The following is a 19,364-nucleotide window of genomic DNA, read 5'->3' as shown; positions in this document are numbered from 1 at the left end:
TGGCCAACATGGTGAAACTCCATCTCTACTAAAAATACAAAAATTAGCCAGGCATGGTGGTGGGTGCCTGTTGTCCCAGCTACTCAGGAGGCTGAGGCAGGGGAATCGCTTGAACCCGGGAGGCGGAGGTTGCAGTGAGCCGATACCGTGCCACTGCACTCCAGCCTGGCGACAGAATGAGACTCAGTCTAAAAAAAAAACAAAAAACAAAACAAAACAAACAAACAAACAAACCAAAGATAAGCATAACTTCTCTACTGACATATGCATTAATAAAGTATTTATTAAAACAGGCTGGCCACGGTAGCTCATGCTTGTAATCCTATCACCTTTGGAGGCCGAGGCAGGCAGATTGCTTAAGCCCAGGAGTTTGAGACCAGTTTTGGCAACATGGCAAAGCCCCATCTCTACAAAAAATACAAAAATCAGCCATGCACAGAGGTGCACATTGGTAGTCCCAGCTACTTGGGAGGGTGAGGTATGAGAACTGCTTGAGCCTGGGAAGTCGAGTCTGCAGTGAGCTGTGATTGTACCACTGCACTCCAGCCTGGGTGACAGAGCAATACCCTGTCTCAACAAATAATAAATAAAGTATTCATTAAAACATAATTTTGCAACAAAAGATGGCTCCAACGTTGAGTGACTGTTTAATAAAAATTATCTGTAACTTTCCTAAACGCTTCATTATTTTATACATGTTAATCATCTTCTCTCTTCGCTATCATCTGTCGAGTCTGGAAAATCCTACACATTCATGCAATTGATTTCTTCCTTTGATCATTTTAGATGCTCTTTCCTGCTTTTCTTTTTTTTCCTCTGCTTTTTCTGGAAAAGTACTGATAAAAAACTGCACATAATTACCTTGGGGCTATATAAAATTTTGGAACATAACTTTATTGTTTTGTTTTCAATATCCCTCTTGATGATGCCTAGGGTGGGGGTAGGTGGAAAGAAAGGAATATAGGAATACAGGAACAATGACACTTAATGTCTTCATGTATGAACAACAACAAAAGATCTAACATAACTAATAGAACATATATATGTATAATGTAACTATATTTACACATATGTACTAAATACTATACATAAATACAGCTCAGATAATTTTTCACTAAAGACATTATCATTCACAATCTACTATTTGCTATAGTAAGACCCAAGGAGAAACCTTGGGAGACCATAATCATCCTCTATGGATGATTTTATCTATATTTTAGCCCTTTGTAAAATCATTGTAAAACTTCACATTTTTTTAAGCTGTTGTCTATATTTGTTCTACTGACAGACAACACATTATAACAAAAACTTAGAAAGCTGGAAGAGATGTTGGCTAGATCACAGTAATGAGAAAACTTTCTTTAAAGTAACTGGAATAACATCAAGACAAGGTGAAGATCACACATGACCAGGCTTCCCAGAAAACCTGGGAGACAGAGGCCCAGCTACATAGCAAAGAATTCATTAACTTTATTCATGATGGAACCTCAAACTTAGCCCTGTATTTCCTATGTAGTTTTTGTTATGATTAAGTAATGATTTGGTCTGTTATATAGTGTTCTTTTCACATTTTATTATGAACTTCATACCATAGCTCCATTTGATTTATGCTAAGTTCTCTTTGTGGTAAAACTCTTTAAGCCTCTATTTTAGGTAGCAGATGTACCTCTGAGTAGATGTTCCCTACCACTGAAACTTCTCCTGTTGGCCAGGCACAGTGGCTCACATCTGTAATTCCAGCATTTCGCACAGCCAAGGCAGGAGGATCACTTGAGCTCAGGAGTTAGAGACCAGCCTGGGTAACATGGGAAGACCTCAGCTCTACTAAAAAAAATAAGCTGGGCTAGGTGGTGGGAGCCTGTAGTCCCAGCTACTCAGGAGGCTGAAGTGGGAGGATCTCTTGACCCTGGGAGGTTGAGGCTGCAGTGAGCCATGATTGCACCACTGCATTCTAGCCTGGGTGACAGAGTGAGACCCTGCCTCAAAAAAAAAAAAAGAAAGAAAGAAAGAAAAAGAAATGTCTAAGGTTAATCTTCCAGATGACACATCTAGTAAATGACAGCACCTACCCACAAGACAGGTGTGAAATCTCGAGGGCAAACAACATTTACCTTTCCACTACTGTTTGAGACATACAACAAGTTATCTGTATTTTTAAAGTTTTCTTCTTAATGTATACCTTTCCTTTAGGTTTTAAGGGGGCATAGGCTTACTATACTGTTGATTACACAAACTAGTTCAACTATCCATTCTGTGATCTCTAGAAAGGTTTTTAACAGATTTTAAAAAAAAATCTTGGTAATTTGTAACATATATTTCATGTTTCTGAAAAGAGTTCTAAAGTAAAAGCTAACTTTGCTTTTTAAAGATATCGACAACTATTAAAATGGTACTATTATAAAAGAATAGGCTTATACTTTTAACATGCCACCATGAAGGGAGATATAACATCCCTTAGAACATTTTGGACAGCTACAACAAAGTTATGGCTTTAAAAATATTAATGGCAAATCATACCTTTGAGGTATGCATTAGTCAGCATTGCCTTCACAATGTGCCTGGAAGCATTTTTTTTTAACACTTGTAGCCAAATGAACAGAAGAGGGCACTGCTGCTAAGCAGAATGCACAAACACATAAAGCCACCAGCTAGCAGTAGACACCAGGGTAATGAAGGTTCCTTTCAGAAAGTAATCATTCTGACCTTCTAATTTGAGGCCAAGTGAATAATAACTCATGAGAGTCCATTTTTGAAATCTTTGCTCTGATTTTTAAAGAAAAATAGCAAACTGTCTTTAAATTTGGTGTGTTACTCACTTACACACAACCCACCTTTCCAGGAAGGAGATTTGCTCGTGTAGACTTCTACAGATGGACTTACAGAACTTTTCCAGGTGGACACAGATAATCAGGCACCTGTAGCTGCTAAACTTTGATCTTACCATTGAAACCATCCTGGTCCAGATCTCCCAAAGGAGCTATGGCACTGCCAAACCGTGCAAAGACCTCAAATCCATTCAGCTTTGTCGTCTGGAAGTCTCCTGAAGCTCTCTGTAGAGACACTGAGACCTGCCCCACCTCTTGGAGTTTGCCATCAGAGCCGCGATCCATGAAGAGAGGTGCTCCAATAAACACATCTGCATAACTAGAAGAACAGAAACTTCTCACCAAAGCAAGAACAAATTTCATGTCTTAGTAGGCATTTTCTTTCTTACTACAACTCACTTTTCCTCCTTCTGCATCTCTCACACCCACAGTGAAACACAAAATGATTACCAGAGCACTCATTTCAAATTCGAAACTTCCTTTAATTCTTTTAAGAAACTATGAATAATTCATAAAATTACTTTATTTGTTCATGTTATAAAAGCTACTGAAAAAAAACAGAATAAACATATGAGGTTTTCTAGAATTCATGATTAAGGTTGCTTCAAATTGTTTCCTTAAACAGAAAGATTAGCAGAAAAGGAATACAAAAACAGAAGAAAAAAATGTTTAGTTTGAGTAAAGTATTCATAAACATGAGAAGATAACTTTCTGGAAACATTTTTTTTAAACTTACTCATCTCCATTAATGTCAGTGGCAGCTACAGAAAATCCGAAATATGCAGCCATCTGGATAAAAAGATGAAAATGAAATGTTTATATTTCATCCAATTAGTTTAGACAATTAACATTTGTAATATATGTACCAAATAGAAAGGGTTATTTTTTTTCTCTGCATATAGTGCTTCAATCTAAATGTCTTGTCTTTTGTTTATTCTACCAACACAATGACAATCAGGTAATGAGGCTTGTTGTTTTCCTAGATCATGGACACAATATATTACATGTATATACACAATATATTACATGTATATCATTCCAGTGTTGTTGATATATGACATTTAAGTCTAAGGACTATCAATTCTCCTTCTCAGGCCTACCCTACTATCTCCCTTTCTCTCCACTTCCCAAAACATACCAGACACAAGCACACTAACAAAGATATATAGTGACAGACAAATGTTGTGATTGAACCCAACAAGTTTTATATGGATGCCTATGTCATGAGGATAATAGATAATAATTATTAATAACAGATAATAATTGGCTCCCCTATGTGTAACTACTACTACTGTTTAAAAATTACTGTTTGGAAAGATATGGAAAGGAGCTCATTTTTGTGTCATATCTCTATCGATTACTTGCCACATGATTTTGCTTTTGAATCACACACAGTACAAATGTGTTTGGGTTTATTATGAGCTTATAATGCACAGGGAGCAGAAATGTCCTCTTCCCTACCACAGGAGACCACAGGCTTTCATAGGATGAGCAGCTTAGCTGTAAATAAATGTGAAAAAGGAAAGCTCTAAAGAGAGCTGAAAGTGCAAAACAAAACTAAAAGAGATGACAGATTAAATATAAAGTAAGGTGAAAAATGAGTCAACAAACCAAAAAAGGAAAGTTAGCAATGCTTCTCAAATTTGATTGGCTCAGATATCAAGGGAGAATGATAAGGGAGATTCCTGCATTATCTATTTTGGGTTGATACAGTGTAATTGGGAAAATGAAAGGTGTGTTCTGTATTAAATAACAAGTTCAGAGCTTGTGAAATAAAATATACTGTGTTTGGGGTAAAAGGTTGATGTGCCGACTATGTAACAGAATAATATTCATGGGCCTCAGTCACCTACGGTGTTTGGCTTGGAAGTGTAAAGAAAGGATGGCATTTACTGAGACACACTTTGTCCCGGGCACTATGATTCGAATGTTTTCTTTTGATTCTCACAACTGTCCCATGAGGAAGTTGTCAGCATCCCTATTTTTATAAATAAGAAACAGATTTTCAGCAGCAAATACCTTATCCAATGCAATAACAGATTGAGCATGGAAAACCCAGGTTTGTCCTCATCTAAAATCCACGTTTCCCACTCCTCTCTAGCCACCCCCACTTCCCAATAGTGGAAGGAGGAATAAAGCAAGTATCATTGAGTGCATGCAGTAGGATCCAGACTCATACATGGTCACCAGACAGGAGAAGCTGCTTGAGCTGGAGAAGTCAAAACGGAACAAAGGGACCACCCCTGCAGCAACCCTAACTGCCTGTCAACTGCAGGGCCCTCCAGGTTGTGCATCAATCTTGACTGCCATACAAATGGGAGGAGGTTTCTGGGGACCATGAGTCTAGTCAGTCAGCCTGTCAATCCTATCCCAAAGCCCAACAATCTCAACTGAACAAAAAGGCTTGAATCCCAGATCTGCAAACTTTGAGAAAGATTTTTCTCTACCTACTGTTTAAATGTTTATTCATCATTACCAACTTATGGTATAATTCTTTGAGACATACAACAGAGAATATTATAAAATGCCTGTACTCGCAGAGAAATGTCTAATACTTAAAAAGTACTAGCATTTTTTTAGCTGAGAAATATCTTATTTCATGTAGTAAAAATGAAGTTTGCTTATAATATCTATAATACACATATCTGTGCCATGCTTTCTGTTGCATCTAATAAAATTATAAGGCATTGATCATCCTTAAAAAAGAATTTAATGATACCAGTAAAGAAAAAGGAAGTCTTTGTGGTTTTGTATGCATGTGATTTTGCATTTCCTAAAAAAAAAAAAAAGGAAACAAAAACAAGCCAAAATATCCAAATTACTTTGGTTAAAACAAAGATGAAATATTTAAAGCCCATCTTATGTCTAGAATATTGAATATTATGGAATCATTAAACCATTCTGATACTGCCAAGGAAAGTTTTAAAACATTAGAAACTCTGATGATAAAATATTGAGTGAAAAAGGCAAGACAAAATGAAAAATACAGAGTAAACCAATTTTTGTTTATATACTACACACACACACACGCACACACACACGCTCAAAAGAGAAATGATAATAGTTTGACCAAAATGGTAAGAGTTGGATGAATTATCTATTTGATGAGATTATAGTTCACTTTTACAGTTTTATTTCGCAAACTTTCTCCAATGAGTACATACTGCTTTTATAGCGGGAGAGGACGATCATATTTTGGAAGCATACCTGCTCGCCAGTAAAATTGTATAAGGAGGACATGTTCTTCCCATCATAAATATAAACCTGTGAAGGAAAAATAGAAGTATGTGAAATCTGGTAAAATAGAAGATAACTTAGAGATTTTTTTAAAAATACCTTTTAACTGTCCTACCATTCCCAAAGTCCTTGCTGCTCTTGGAACTCCTGAAACAAAGTCTGAAACAAACAAACAAACAAATTATTCATTTTTTAGGACAACACTGGAAGTTGCAGACCAGAAGTGACTATGTCAGCAAGCTTTAAGTTTTACTACTTCAGTTCAAAACAAACAATCAATTTAGAAAAATTGGTACTCCGTAATAAATAGCCCAGCATTTTTAAACTATAAAATCAAAATTTACAAAATACAAATTCTGGAGGGCTCTCAAACATAAGCAAATAAGCCCTCAAGTCATTTGTAATATTGTTAAACAAGAATAGACAAGATAAAGTAACCTAAGAATGAAGAAAAACTACATTTAGTTTAGTAGTACAGTAATGAAAAATAATACAGAGCAAACTGAAGTGGGGTAGAAGTGGCTGTGGCACAAAAATGTGATCAAAATCAGGTAAAGACTGTGATTCCTAAACGGAGCTCTGAAGGAAGATGGATGGACAATGAGAGGATGGGGTAATAACCGTACAGAGATGACCCAGAAGGTAACAAAGGATGCCTAAAGAAAGAAGACACTAATTCTTCCTCCCAGAGGAATGAATTTGCTGAAGACAAGGAGGAAAATGCTAAAGAAATCACTAACAGTGTTGGGGGCTAAAAAGAAGCAGAAAGGAAAGGCACTGAAGCCAAATGTAGCTGTCTCAATTTCAGCAGCCACTAGAGGAAGTTCAGCACAGACCTAGCCTGGACTCTCACCAGTGTGCTAACATCTTCCTCATTTCTTCTGTTATATTCCATAACAATGGTTTAAAATTGCTTAAAATTTTCTTTTCTTTTCCTTTTTTTTTTTTTTTTTTTTTTTGAGACAGGGTCTTGGCTCTGTCGCCCGGGTGGGAGTGCAGTGGCGCAATCACAACTCACGGCAGCCTCAACCTCCCTGGGCTCTGGAGATCCTCCCACCTCAGCCTCCTGAGAAGCTGGACACTGGTGTGCATCACCGCGCCAGGCTAATTTTTGTGTTTTTTCTAGAGGCAGGGTTTTGCCATGTTGTCCAGACTGTTCTTGAACTCCAGGGCTCAAGGGATCCACCCGCCTCGGCCTCCCAAAGTGCTGAGATTACAGGCTTCAGCCACAGCACCCAGCCACTCAAACTGCTTAAAATTTTCAATGCCACATGTTTCAAATACTTAATCTAATTTTTTTAAAGATTATATATAGTTCAAGTACTTCATACCATCTATGCCATCACCATTGAAATCTCCGACAGCCACAGAATAACCTAAACAGGAAACCAAAGGGGAGAACCATCAGGACAAGGACGTTATCTTCAGCAGGCTTGCTGAGTAAGCATTCCTTGAAAATATTTTCAAGAAACTCCTTTAATTATGTAATATTTTGTCCCCTAGTCATAACAGATTAATATATATATGACACATGAATTTTAAATGAAACAACTGAGTTAAATACTCAAATAGGCTATTTTTACTACAAAACTACAATTGTCTTATTAACTTTACAAAGGAGTCTGTTAAAAACACCAAATTTACAACTCATCATAAAGAACAAATAAATTCTCTCAATCAGCAAGTACTATTTCTGTCATATATGACTTGTTTTAATATATCAGAAAGAAATTTAAAGAAAGAACACATGTTAATAAGTCCTAAAGACCAAAACTTTTATTTAACATCATGAAGAAAACTTCAGGAGTTAGACTGCCTCCATTTGAATCTCTGAAAAGCAAGTTACAAGCGAGTGACTTTGGGCAAGTTATTTTGCGTCTCAGTGCCTCAGTGTTTTCACCTACAAAATGAGAATAATACAGTATGCTTGACTTGTGAGGATTAAATGAGCGAATACAAACCAAGTCACCTTGAACAATGCCCAGAACACAGTAAGCATATCTTAAAGGCTAGCTATTATTATTATCACTGCACAAATAATCACTGTCTTCAATTTCAATTACTGAAACGTAACATAACCAAAGTACTCATTAACAATTTGAAATTGTATATTCTGTATGTTTCAAAAAATCCTAATCTATTTCACATAAAATATTTTTCTACTTAAAAGACCATACGCAGATATAAGATATATGTACCACAGTTCCAAAAATGAGTACATTTTGGTTTTACCTACCCAAATAGCTGTCATCAAAAATAGCTTGTGCAGTCCGAGTTGCTAATTGGTTATTATACTTGATGCTGTAAACATTGGGGTCGTATTTAGATACGATTTCTGCCACTTGATCCGAAATAAGCTGACCTAAAAAAAGGTGTATATATAAAATAACCTTCAAATGGAAACTTTATGATACAGATAATGTATGGTACCTGCATGAAGGAAAACAATATTAGATATTAGTACTTCTAATTATTAGCCGTACATAACTCTCCTTGATCATACTCAATTTGAAAATGGATATTCTTAACTTAAAATTATTTCTGTTTAAGCCAGTACTTAAAAGTAGTCTCTGCTAATAAAAATTTAAGAAAACAGGATTTGTCTTAAATCACTAGAAAGCAATGTTAAATACACGGAATAATAAAATCAAAGGCTATCACCCAACTAATCCATTAAAACATGAAAAATTTACTGAAACAATACTGTTACTTTTATAATCAGAATAATTGGTTCAATTGATATTTTTTAACTAGTAATTTAAACATCTTTAGGAAACAACCTCAATGGATGAGTTCACCTTCGTTCACAACCTTGTTATTAAGCAGACAAGAAATCCAGATGACTACACAAAAATCAGCCTGCCCTCCATGCCAAGAAAGGATAGCTGGTTTATCAAATGTTGTCTCCACAATATGGACACAGTAATCTCTTATCATTTCTGCTGTTTTAGAAAGAAATGTGTAACAGCTAACATTTTCAGTCCTGTTCCCATCTGTTCAGTCACAGAGACTGGATCTACAGCACAGAAGCACTTTCTCTGTCCAGGTCACTACTTTATCATCTGGGCTTCAGCGGTACCAAGAACATATGAAATTCAATAAACATTTCCTAAATTGAAGAACAGAGGAAAATTCATTATTTCTTCTGAATAAAACATTATTCTTTTCTCCATTCTAACAACGACAATTCTGAGATCTGTGAAAAAATTCATTCTAACGTACTTATCCAGGGTGACATCTGCTGATTTTAATCTTATTAAAACAAAATACTATTTGCCAATTCACTGAGTCTGCTAACTATATATTACAGACAACTTGTAATCAAATTCTAATAAATATAATATTAATTTATTTGTCCTAATTTATTACTGTGTCCTAATTATTACACATTCCTATTTATTATTATTCCTATTTATGCAATACCCATGGCATTAAAAAAAAAAGGTCATACATTTTCACAGCTGTATCTCTTAAAAAGACAGAGTTAACAAGTAGTCCTAACTGAGAATCACAAAATTTAGCTTCCTTGACAGTTTTGGTTCCCAGGCATGCTCATCAGATACTTCCTTCCCCTCCACTGAATGACATAATCAGCAATAAAGAAGAAAAATAAATCCATATTTCTATATCTAACTATAAAGTGTTAATATCCCCTATTTTCTCATATGTACTTTAGAACTGCTATTTTTGTTTTAAAACAGTAAAACTCAATTATAATTTTTCTAAACCATTTTATTTCCCAATAGATGTATAATGCATAGAAATTCCAATTTTTCAGCTTTGCTATGTCTCACATTCTGATCCCTGTCTGTGATGCCTGAATTTTCTATTTTTTTATTCCCTCCTTTGCCTTCCCTTTCAATATTTCACTTATTCCTAGTTTTCTTTTCTTCTTATTCTCCTTCCATCCTGTCATCCTCCAGCAAATCTCTTTCTTTAGCTTCCCTCTCCACAAGGCAAAAGCAAGCATGAGTTTTTCTACAAAGAAGCAAGTCAGGAAAGCATAGTGTAGAAAATAGAGTAAAATTTGAAACTTTCAAATCAATCCAGTCAAAGATTTTCTAATTCTTCCAAACACTGACAATGCTTGAATATCAGAATGCTAATACAAAATAGTTCACCTCATAAATGGCACTTTTTAGCAGAAACTAAACATGTCAATATATTGATGAGATAAATAATTGTGTATCTCTAATGATACATAAAGAAACATAAAGCAAATAAAGTTTTAGTTATCTATTTTCACACTGTCAACAATAATCTATTGTACATATGTTCAAATGGTAATTTAATTAGGCCTCCCAGAATGACTGAATAATATAATAATGCATCTTTATATCAATGCCAGTTTAATATTTTTTAAAAACCTATTAAGATCCTCTAATTTTATTTTATTTTATATATATTTTTTGAGAGAGAGTGTCACTCTGCTACCCAGACTGGAGTACAGTCGTATGATCTTGGATCACTACAACTTCCTCCTCCTGGGTTCAAGTGATTCTCCTGCCTCAACCTCCCGAGTAGCTGGGATTACAGGCCCACGCCACCATGCCCAGCTTCAATTTTTAAGAAGTCCCCAAACACTTAGAGATCATTCTCAATATCAGTAATAATAAAATAATGACTTAAATATCCTAATGAGCAACTTCAAAATACTTTCAAAACCTTCAACTTTTAGAATGCCACAGTTGGCCTATACAGATTGGTTTCGCACACTGCCTAATGACTATGTCATGGCCCCTAGAGTACAGACATGGAGAAGTATATATCACACACAATAAAAATAAATTAGTTTATATAATTACTTTTAAAATATATTTAACATAAAAGTATGTATTTACTTTTTAAATATTCAGTTTATTTTCTTCTAGGAATATACACATATTTAATATATATTATATATATTCTTTTAAAAAACACTGTGTAAAATGGAGTGTTTATATGCTTTAATTGTATTTCCATTTCTTTCTTTAAAATAATTTGTAAAATGTCATAGGCATACAATTAGCCAGGTGAATCAGCGACACATAGTCACCAATTGTAATTTAAAAAATATTAACCTACCTTGCCAATAAAAGCTACCAGGACCACCAAGAAGTACTCTGTCAGCCTAGATGAAATCACACAACAAAAAGATATATATTTAAAGAACAAATATCTCTCAAAATAGAAATCAATGAAAAACATAAGATATATATGTATATGTATATATGACTGAACAATACAGTATTGTATCTTTATATCATTACCAGGTTAATTATATTTTTTAAAATTTAATAAGACTTTTTTTTTTTTTTTTTTTGTAGAGACAAAGTCTTCCCTTACCCAGGCTGGTAAGCTGGTCAAACTCCTGGCTTTAAGCTATCTTCCCAGCTCAGCCTCTTAAAGTGCTGAGATTTATATCTATCTGTCTGTCTGTCTATGTATCTATCTGTCTATGTATCTATCTATCTATCTAGTATATATTAAAGCAAACAAAGTCATAAATCTCAAATTCATCTAACTCAGTTTCAGTGGTTTTCACTGTATCTTTTCTAAAATAAAATTTAAAAGAAACATTTTAATATATTCACTCAATATATGAAAATACACACTTTTGTGGATCTTGGCTGCTTCACATATTTGAAATGAGGCACTAATGCGAAGTATTATCAGGTTACAATTTTTTTAAGTCACTTCTTAATGTTGTATATTAAATTTGTGACTATACAGCAAATTTTCTTTCTATAATCATTGAAGAATTTTCTGCTAAAGGAAATATTTTTAGTGTCTCAGATCTAAACAGAAGTGAAGTTGAGAATAAAATTTTCAGGGTGTATTATACATATACAAATTATGCTTGCCTAGCATTTCTTATATTTAACTATCTAAAAGTGTCTAATTCTAGGTGTATTGTGTTTGAGCACAATATTTTAGAAATCTCTTCTTGCTGGAGGTAAGATAAATTTTTTTTCCCCTCCAAATGTACATATAGCCCTTCCAAGCTTTCAATAGACAATCTTTTGCCTTGGCTACGTAAAAGACACTTCTAAGTCATCTGCCCTAAAAAGACACCCTTTTCTCAGAAACGTGTTTAAGAAAGTGAATACCTAATTTAGCAATGACTTTCACAGTATGAGAGTACTTCTGGGGTTATGGTTGTATAGGCATAAATACAGAAAAGATGGACATTATATATTTTAAAAATATATAATACCTATTTGGGAATGTATCATACAAGTTTAAACCTAACACTTATTAATATACTTTATCTCTCTTTGGCTTACATTCTGAAATTTGAGTAATATAGTATGAAATTTAGAGTATTAAAAACAAGTTACCTAGTAAGAAGAGTTAACTATAATTATAGTTAGAATTAACTATAGAAAAAAAATTAATAAAATACAAATACAGATAAAATACAATTTTTAAAAAAACATTGAGACTGGGTCTTGCTCTGTTGCCCAGGCTGGAATGCAGTGGCATGAACATGGCTCAATGCAGCCTCACTCACTGCAGTTCAAGCAATCCTCATGCCTTAGCCTCCCAAATAGCTAGGACCACAAGCACATGTCACCCATGCCTGGCTAATTTTTAATTCTTTGTAGAGATGGTGTCCCACTATGTTGCTCAGGCTGGTCTCCTGGGCTCAAGTGATCCTCCTACCTCAGCCTCCCAAAGTGCTGGGACTACAGGCATGAGCCACTGCACCCAGCCTACAAATTTTTAAAAAATAAGAAAATGCTTTATTAGTTCTTATGCATCATATTATTTCAATTTCAGTTGTTTTCATACATTTAAGGCACTCCTCTTTGCTCACATTTCTAAGAAAGCCTACATATAAGCTTTCTAAGGAAGGTCTACATATAATCAATCAACATAGTTTTTAGACTTCTCTAGAAAGAATATTCTCAATTTGATATTCAAAATGTGCATACTCCCCCACCACCAAAATAAATAAACACACAAAAGAAAAGTAAATAAAGAAAAGTACTTCAGAAAATTTACCTTTGAACATTTAAATGGAAGTCTTATTTTCAAAAAATAGATTAAAAATATCAATTCTGAAGAGAATATTAATTTAGTTAAAAATACATAGAGCCCTGCCTATGAGATTTCTTACAATTATTACACATTACATAAGTGAAGTCAGCTTCACTTAGTGCCTACAGGCACATAATAGATGGCAAACATACATGTTTCCCAGCTTTTATGTAACTCTAATTTTGTAATAAAGCTCTCATTGATAGCTTTTGTAAGAAAAACAACTTTAATTAAAAATAAAAAACTTTAATATGCTATAAATTCATATAACTGGAAATTTTAATATTAAGTCATAATAGTTACCTATCATTTACTGAGGAGATTGTCTACTTTCCTCCATTCCCAGAGTGATGGGGGATGTCTCCCTATTTCAAATAAGCAATGTTTACTAGGGAGGGAATAATATAAGACAAAGAATGTCAAAATGAATGGATCGTTTTATTAACTGTTTTCATTAAAGAGCTAACAGCTGTAAAGGAGTTGAGGTATTGACCAGTTTATTTTTAACCACAGTTTAGTCAATAAGGTAGATGTGAATCTCATTCAGTCTTAAATGAGAACTTACTTTAGTAAAATCAATGCTGAATCCTCCTTGACAAAATCCCTGTCCATCAGCATCAATATCTTCTAAAATAAAAAGATTGGAAATATACACAAACCCAAAAACAAACAACACAAAACAAAACATGAGAAAACCTGATATCACTAGAATCATAAGATAATGTACCAATTTTTGAGAGTGGTCATTCACTCAGGCACTTAGTTATTACCACATTCCAAGAGAGTATGCATGTTTATCAGCACCATTTACTCAGATATGGAAACGAAGATTAAATACCTGAACCAGTCACCAGAGAACAAAGAAACCAACTAAAATGATAAATTTTAAACCCTTTAGTTAACCACAATCCACAAAAAGATTATAATTTATATCACAACCCAACACACATTGTGTGTATAAAATATATAGATACAACTTAAAATCTTACCAAACAATATTTGTATTATTATATAGAATACACTCTGACATTTTCTATTTTATTTCATTCTTTTTTTTTTTTTTAGAAAAACTATAGTGGTTGTGACCCACTACACTGATTTCGTAAAACACTAACAAGTTGTGATCTGCAAGTTAAAAATTCCAATATGAAATTCCTCTGTCTTCCTATTACCCTAAGATTGCTAGGTCTTCACTAAGACCTTTGTTATTATGAATAGCAGCAAACAGATACATACATTATAGAGCCAACAACAGAGATGAATAACATAGCTCAGAATTTCAGGAAATGGACAGACCAGAACTTAATGCTCTTCAAAAAGTAAAATATAAAGCTATCCTCCCACGTTTAGTACGGAGATCTAATTAAAGTAACCATCTTTAAATGATACTTTCAAGTATTTTCCAACCATAGTAGGCTCAATAGTTGTACTCTTTTGTAGTTGTTCCCTTTTTAGTTGTTCTCATAGAAAGGGATTAATTCTGAACAATTAGCCAATTAATTTAAATTAATTTTAATCATGAGCAATACAGTACCTAGAACACATGTAAGGATGAATCTGAACACTTTCCCCTTATTTTACTTTGAGGACAACAGAGAACAATGGAAAACACTATCCTTCAGTTATCAAAGACTCACTGTGGCCAATGTTACAAATACATTAAGGCTGTACTGTTACTTTGTTTGCCACCCAAATACAGGAACCAAAAATATCTGTTTTCAGTCATAAGGACAAACTTCTAAGAACTTCTGCTAAATAATCCCATCAGAAATTTTGAACCCATTTTTAAAGCCTGGAAACTGCCCAAAGATTACACACTTAATATCTAAATTTTTTTAAAGTTTTTTTTTTTTGAAAGAAAATAGCCTCAAGAGTATAATGCTAAACCAACGTAAATTTTTCTAACCAAGAGGGAGTGGGAAAATGTGGGGCAGGGGTTTCCAGCATCCAGTGAATCAGACTAAGGAATTCTGCTCTAACCTCAAGTTACAGCAAGTTGGCTATTTATTTCCTTTATTCAAGTTGCATCTGGGGAACTATTTCAAGCTATTTATAAAGACATCCTTTTTTTGATTATCATACTGTACAATTATCGGCTTTATTTGGCTTCCCAGAGTATCCAGCTAAAAACCATGACTGTCTCTTAAAATTTTCTTAACAGGTATATATTAAACTGAGTGCTTTTGCCAATTTAAAGACTTCATGTTGAATATAAACTATTTTGATGCAGGCTCTGGTACTTATTCCTGCAGATGGTTAATAGTTCTCCCATTTGTTAAGTCTGGTAATTATATTACAAATAGTAATATTATTGATTCTGACAGTAAGATCAGCTAGGGTTTATTAAGCCTTTACTCTGAGTCAGGTATTATGCTAAAGCATTTTACATGACATTAACTTTTTAAGTCTTTATACCAATCCTATAAGAGATACTATTATTACTCAATAATTTGTACAGATGGGGAAACTGATGCTTAGGGAAATTAGGTAACTTGACCATGGCCAACCAGCTAGTAAATAAGAGAGTAGGACCTGAACCCAGGTGTGTCTATACCACTACACTGTACTGTTTCAAATCAATAATATCTTTATCATTCCCTGAGTAATGACAAAAGGAAAGGAAAAGCCAACTAGAAATCATTACTGAGAAAAATCTATGTTCAAATAATATTAGCATCAGAAAGCAGACAGAAGGAACAAAAGTGGCTAGGCAATTTAGAACAGAACAACATCTGGTCTACTGCATAATGTCCTTTGTCATTACTCAGGAAATGATAAGTATATTGTTGATTTGACATAGTGCAATGTAGTGGTGTAGACACACGTAGTGTCAGGTCTATACTCTCTTATTTACTAGCTGGTTAGCCACGGTCAAGTTACTTAATTTCCCTAAGTAATTTTGCTTTTTTGTTGTTTGAGGTTGTTTTTTATGCTTTTCTCCTAAGATCTGAGGTTTTATCATGCAGTTATGAAGAGCTGAAAGCAAATGTAATCAGTAAAAAGGTAAGTTAGTGACAGACAGTGAAGTTCCTTGTCCAGGGTGTCCATATAAGTCAGGTTAAAAACAGAACAAACCAACTAACCAAACTAACTAACCACCAAAAAAAAAAAAAAAAACTCAAAAGCAAACAATCAAATAAATAAAACAACCCACAAGACAAGCAAAGTTATTAAAAAGTTAGCAGTGTAGTCCTACAAAACAGACATCATCTCATAAAACCAATTATTGGTTTGCGTAATTTATTGAAGTATGAAACAGATAAAAAACACTGAATTTATACCTCAGAAGTTTTTTGTGTGAATTGGTGTTTTACCAATGATGAAACAAAGGCCCAGAGTGGTTAGGTGAATTACCCATAGCTATACGTGGATTGTCAGCAGAAAGTCAGAATATAACCCAGGTTCTCAGACTTCCACTCCTGAGTCTTCTTCTCTGAACAAGATGCCCCTCACAATTTAGGCCTATTATAGGTGGCTTAACATTTCAAAGGTTGAATCAAAAAGCATGTACAATAATCAAGGGTTACTGAAAGTGCCAGGCCTATTAGAAACAAAGGCATGCACTTTGCTTTTCTGTTTTTTGAGACTGTTCTTTAAGCTTTTCCTAAGATTTGAGGTTTTATTATTTAGATTAGGGTTCAGCAAACTTTTTCTGTAAAAAGCCGAACAGTAAATATTTTAGGCTCAGGAGCCACGTAGTGTGGCAACTCAACTCTCACAACTGTACTAGATCATTATAGATAACACATCAACAAATGGGTGTGGCTGTATTCCAATAAAACTTTATTCACAAAAAGAGGCCCACAAGCCACAGTTCATGGACCTGATTTGGATGTTAAATACCTTAGAAAATATGGCTTTAAATGACTTTATAATTTCTGTGCCTAAACCAAATAAAAGCATTCTGTGAACAAGGGAATCATTGTTAGAATGCATGTTTTCAGGAGAGTTCCATGTATTCTTACATATCAGGAATTATCCAAACCTAGGTCATGAAAGCAGGAGGTATTCTTTGTAGAAAAGCTGTGCTTAATACAGAAGCAACTGAAATGGAAAACATTTTCTATTGTGAATAATGTAGAAGAAAGGTTCTTTCGGAATAGAAGAACTTGGGTTTAAATCCTCATTTGACCATTCAGAACATCAACACTGACTTATTCTATATGTACCCTGAAAACAGTGAAAGTAGGTCATAGCAGCTACTTCTCTACACGTACTTGATGCTCCAGAGTGGGTGGCTTGCTCCTTTTGCTTACTCCTGCTTCTTTGCACCTCTGTCTGCCCAGAATATCCCCACTCTCAACCCCATGAGATGTGGAAATTAGATTGCTTCAACTATGTGAATCTCAGTTCCCACATGCATCAAATGAAAATAAGAGTGTATTGTGTGTGTGTGTACATCATATAATTAATAAGTAACAAACTTGGCATACAAGGGTTAACTCATTCTTCATAGCTATAAAATTATCTTTTCAAATAGGAACATTTTTGCAATATAGAAATTAAAAATACAAATTTAATCTTCAGATTCTCTACATACCACCGAAGATGACAGTACCATAACCAAAATACCAACATAAAGATGGCAGTACAGATGGCATCCAAGCACTGAGGATAAAGCCTCAATTTCCCTTATCCTGTGCAGTGTATGCTTTCTAACCTGATTTTTTCTCTTTCCTAACATACAATACAGATCTGAGTAGGTATCACTCTTTTAATGTTCACTTCCCACTTGTAACAGGTAGGATCAAAGTGTTGGGCTAAGAAAATAAGTGTTTATTGAAATAATCTGCAGTTTCCTGTAGGTTCAACTACTTAGAATCTGGAGGACAGAATAGTTCCTTTGACCTGGTGTCACAGGTCACCTAACATGGACAAAACAAATGTAGGAGTAAGAGTCTTACATGTTGTGCTTTTGTTACTAATTTTCTCTAATAAACTATGGGGTGACCAGTGGAACACAAAAAATAATGGCCTAAGGGCTCTAGGCATAAACACTACACTGCATTTCAGTAATCTATTTTTATGCTTCTGGTACAAGGAAGATCTAAAGCAGTAGCCAATTCAACAAAGGGTAGTGGGGCACAAAAGGACTGGAATCTCCAAAGAGAAGAGGATGTAGAGATTTTGGAAAAGCATAATCAAAATTATAATTGCTTGAAGTCATCTTTAGCCATGATATTAATTCCTTTTGAAATTTCAAGTAATATTAGCAAAGAGCATAAAATCCTCTGGATCACCAAAAAGGGGTGGGCTTGGTAGCAGGTTAACAAAGAAATTCTGATTAAGAGCAGGAAAATTCAGAGTCAAGACTCCTGAGTTCAATGTTCATCTTCCTATATAAACTTTGGCTCTTTAAGACATAATATTCTTTATTTTCAACATCATTATTAATATAAAGCAGGAGTTCTCAAACTTTGGTATCTATCAGAATTGCCTTGTAGAGTCTGTTAAAAGTGCAGGTACCCAGGCCTGACCTAGACCTACTGAATCAGAATCTTTAGTTGTGGGGTCTACATCTTCTCTGTTAAGAGAAGTTCAACTAAGCATCTTTTGACTGTTAGTCATCAAAAATACAGGTTCTTAAAATCAGGTAGTAACTATTATTATACTAACGAAGGAAGATGAAAATGAGTTCTTAGAAAAAGTAAACCTGTTTACTTCACATTTGTAATATCTTTACATTAGTAGGATTGTTTTCATTTTGTTATCATCATAATATGTCTATATCTTTTAATCTCTCTCTCTCTCTCACACACACACACACCCACACACACACACACACACACACACACATATATTTTTAACAAACTAGGCTTCCCACCCCTCTTCTTAAAAGCTGGTACAATATCCTATACATACGTGATCTACATGGAGCATACTCAACAGTCTTTGTTCCATCTTGAAGAAAGCATGTTCCAACAGGCTCTCGCTCCTGTTTCATCTCAGTCCTCCAATGGTACAATGGGGCACACGCCTAAAATCAAAGGTTTAGTCCACGACATGAAGATTTTCTAAAAATTTAGTGTTTCAGATGCTCTATACTACTTCAGAATATAATACCACTTTCTCTTTTTTGAGATGGGGTCTCAGTCTGTTGCCCAGGCTGGAGTGCAGTGACGTGATCATGGCTCACTGCAGCCTTGAACTCCTGAGCTCAAATAATTGGCCTTACCGTCTTGAGTAGCTGGCACCACATGCGCATGCCACCATGCCTGGCTAATTTTTAAAAATTTTTTTGTAGAAACGGGGTCTCACTATGTTTCCCAGGCTGGTCTC

At 34.6% G+C, this 19,364-nt stretch overlaps 1 protein-coding gene across 4 annotated transcripts in view; it reads right to left on the bottom strand.

The window, feature by feature from the left end:
- The window catches only part of ITGAV (integrin subunit alpha V), a 93,106-nt gene that overhangs the window by 37,168 nt on the left and 36,574 nt on the right, over positions 1-19,364 (bottom strand). For 3 of the 4 annotated variants that reach the window (XM_515967.8, XM_054679966.2, XM_063791325.1), the window contains 9 exons: positions 18,948-19,062; positions 13,651-13,712; positions 11,127-11,172; positions 8,299-8,424; positions 7,394-7,438; positions 6,178-6,221; positions 6,033-6,089; positions 3,562-3,614; positions 2,942-3,144 (listed from right to left, as the gene is read on the bottom strand). In XM_515967.8, the coding sequence (XP_515967.3) occupies positions 2,942-3,144; positions 3,562-3,614; positions 6,033-6,089; positions 6,178-6,221; positions 7,394-7,438; positions 8,299-8,424; positions 11,127-11,172; positions 13,651-13,712; positions 18,948-19,062 (751 nt within the window). The remainder of the gene's footprint in view (positions 1-2,941; positions 3,145-3,561; positions 3,615-6,032; positions 6,090-6,177; positions 6,222-7,393; positions 7,439-8,298; positions 8,425-11,126; positions 11,173-13,650; positions 13,713-18,947; positions 19,063-19,364) is intronic. The other variant, XM_063791326.1, reaches the window with a different exon arrangement.

This window comes from Pan troglodytes, chromosome 13, assembly GCF_028858775.2.
Source record: "Pan troglodytes isolate AG18354 chromosome 13, NHGRI_mPanTro3-v2.0_pri, whole genome shotgun sequence".
In the NCBI taxonomy this organism is placed as follows: Eukaryota; Metazoa; Chordata; class Mammalia; order Primates; family Hominidae; genus Pan; species Pan troglodytes.
This window is presented reverse-complemented; position numbering and strand designations above follow the sequence as displayed.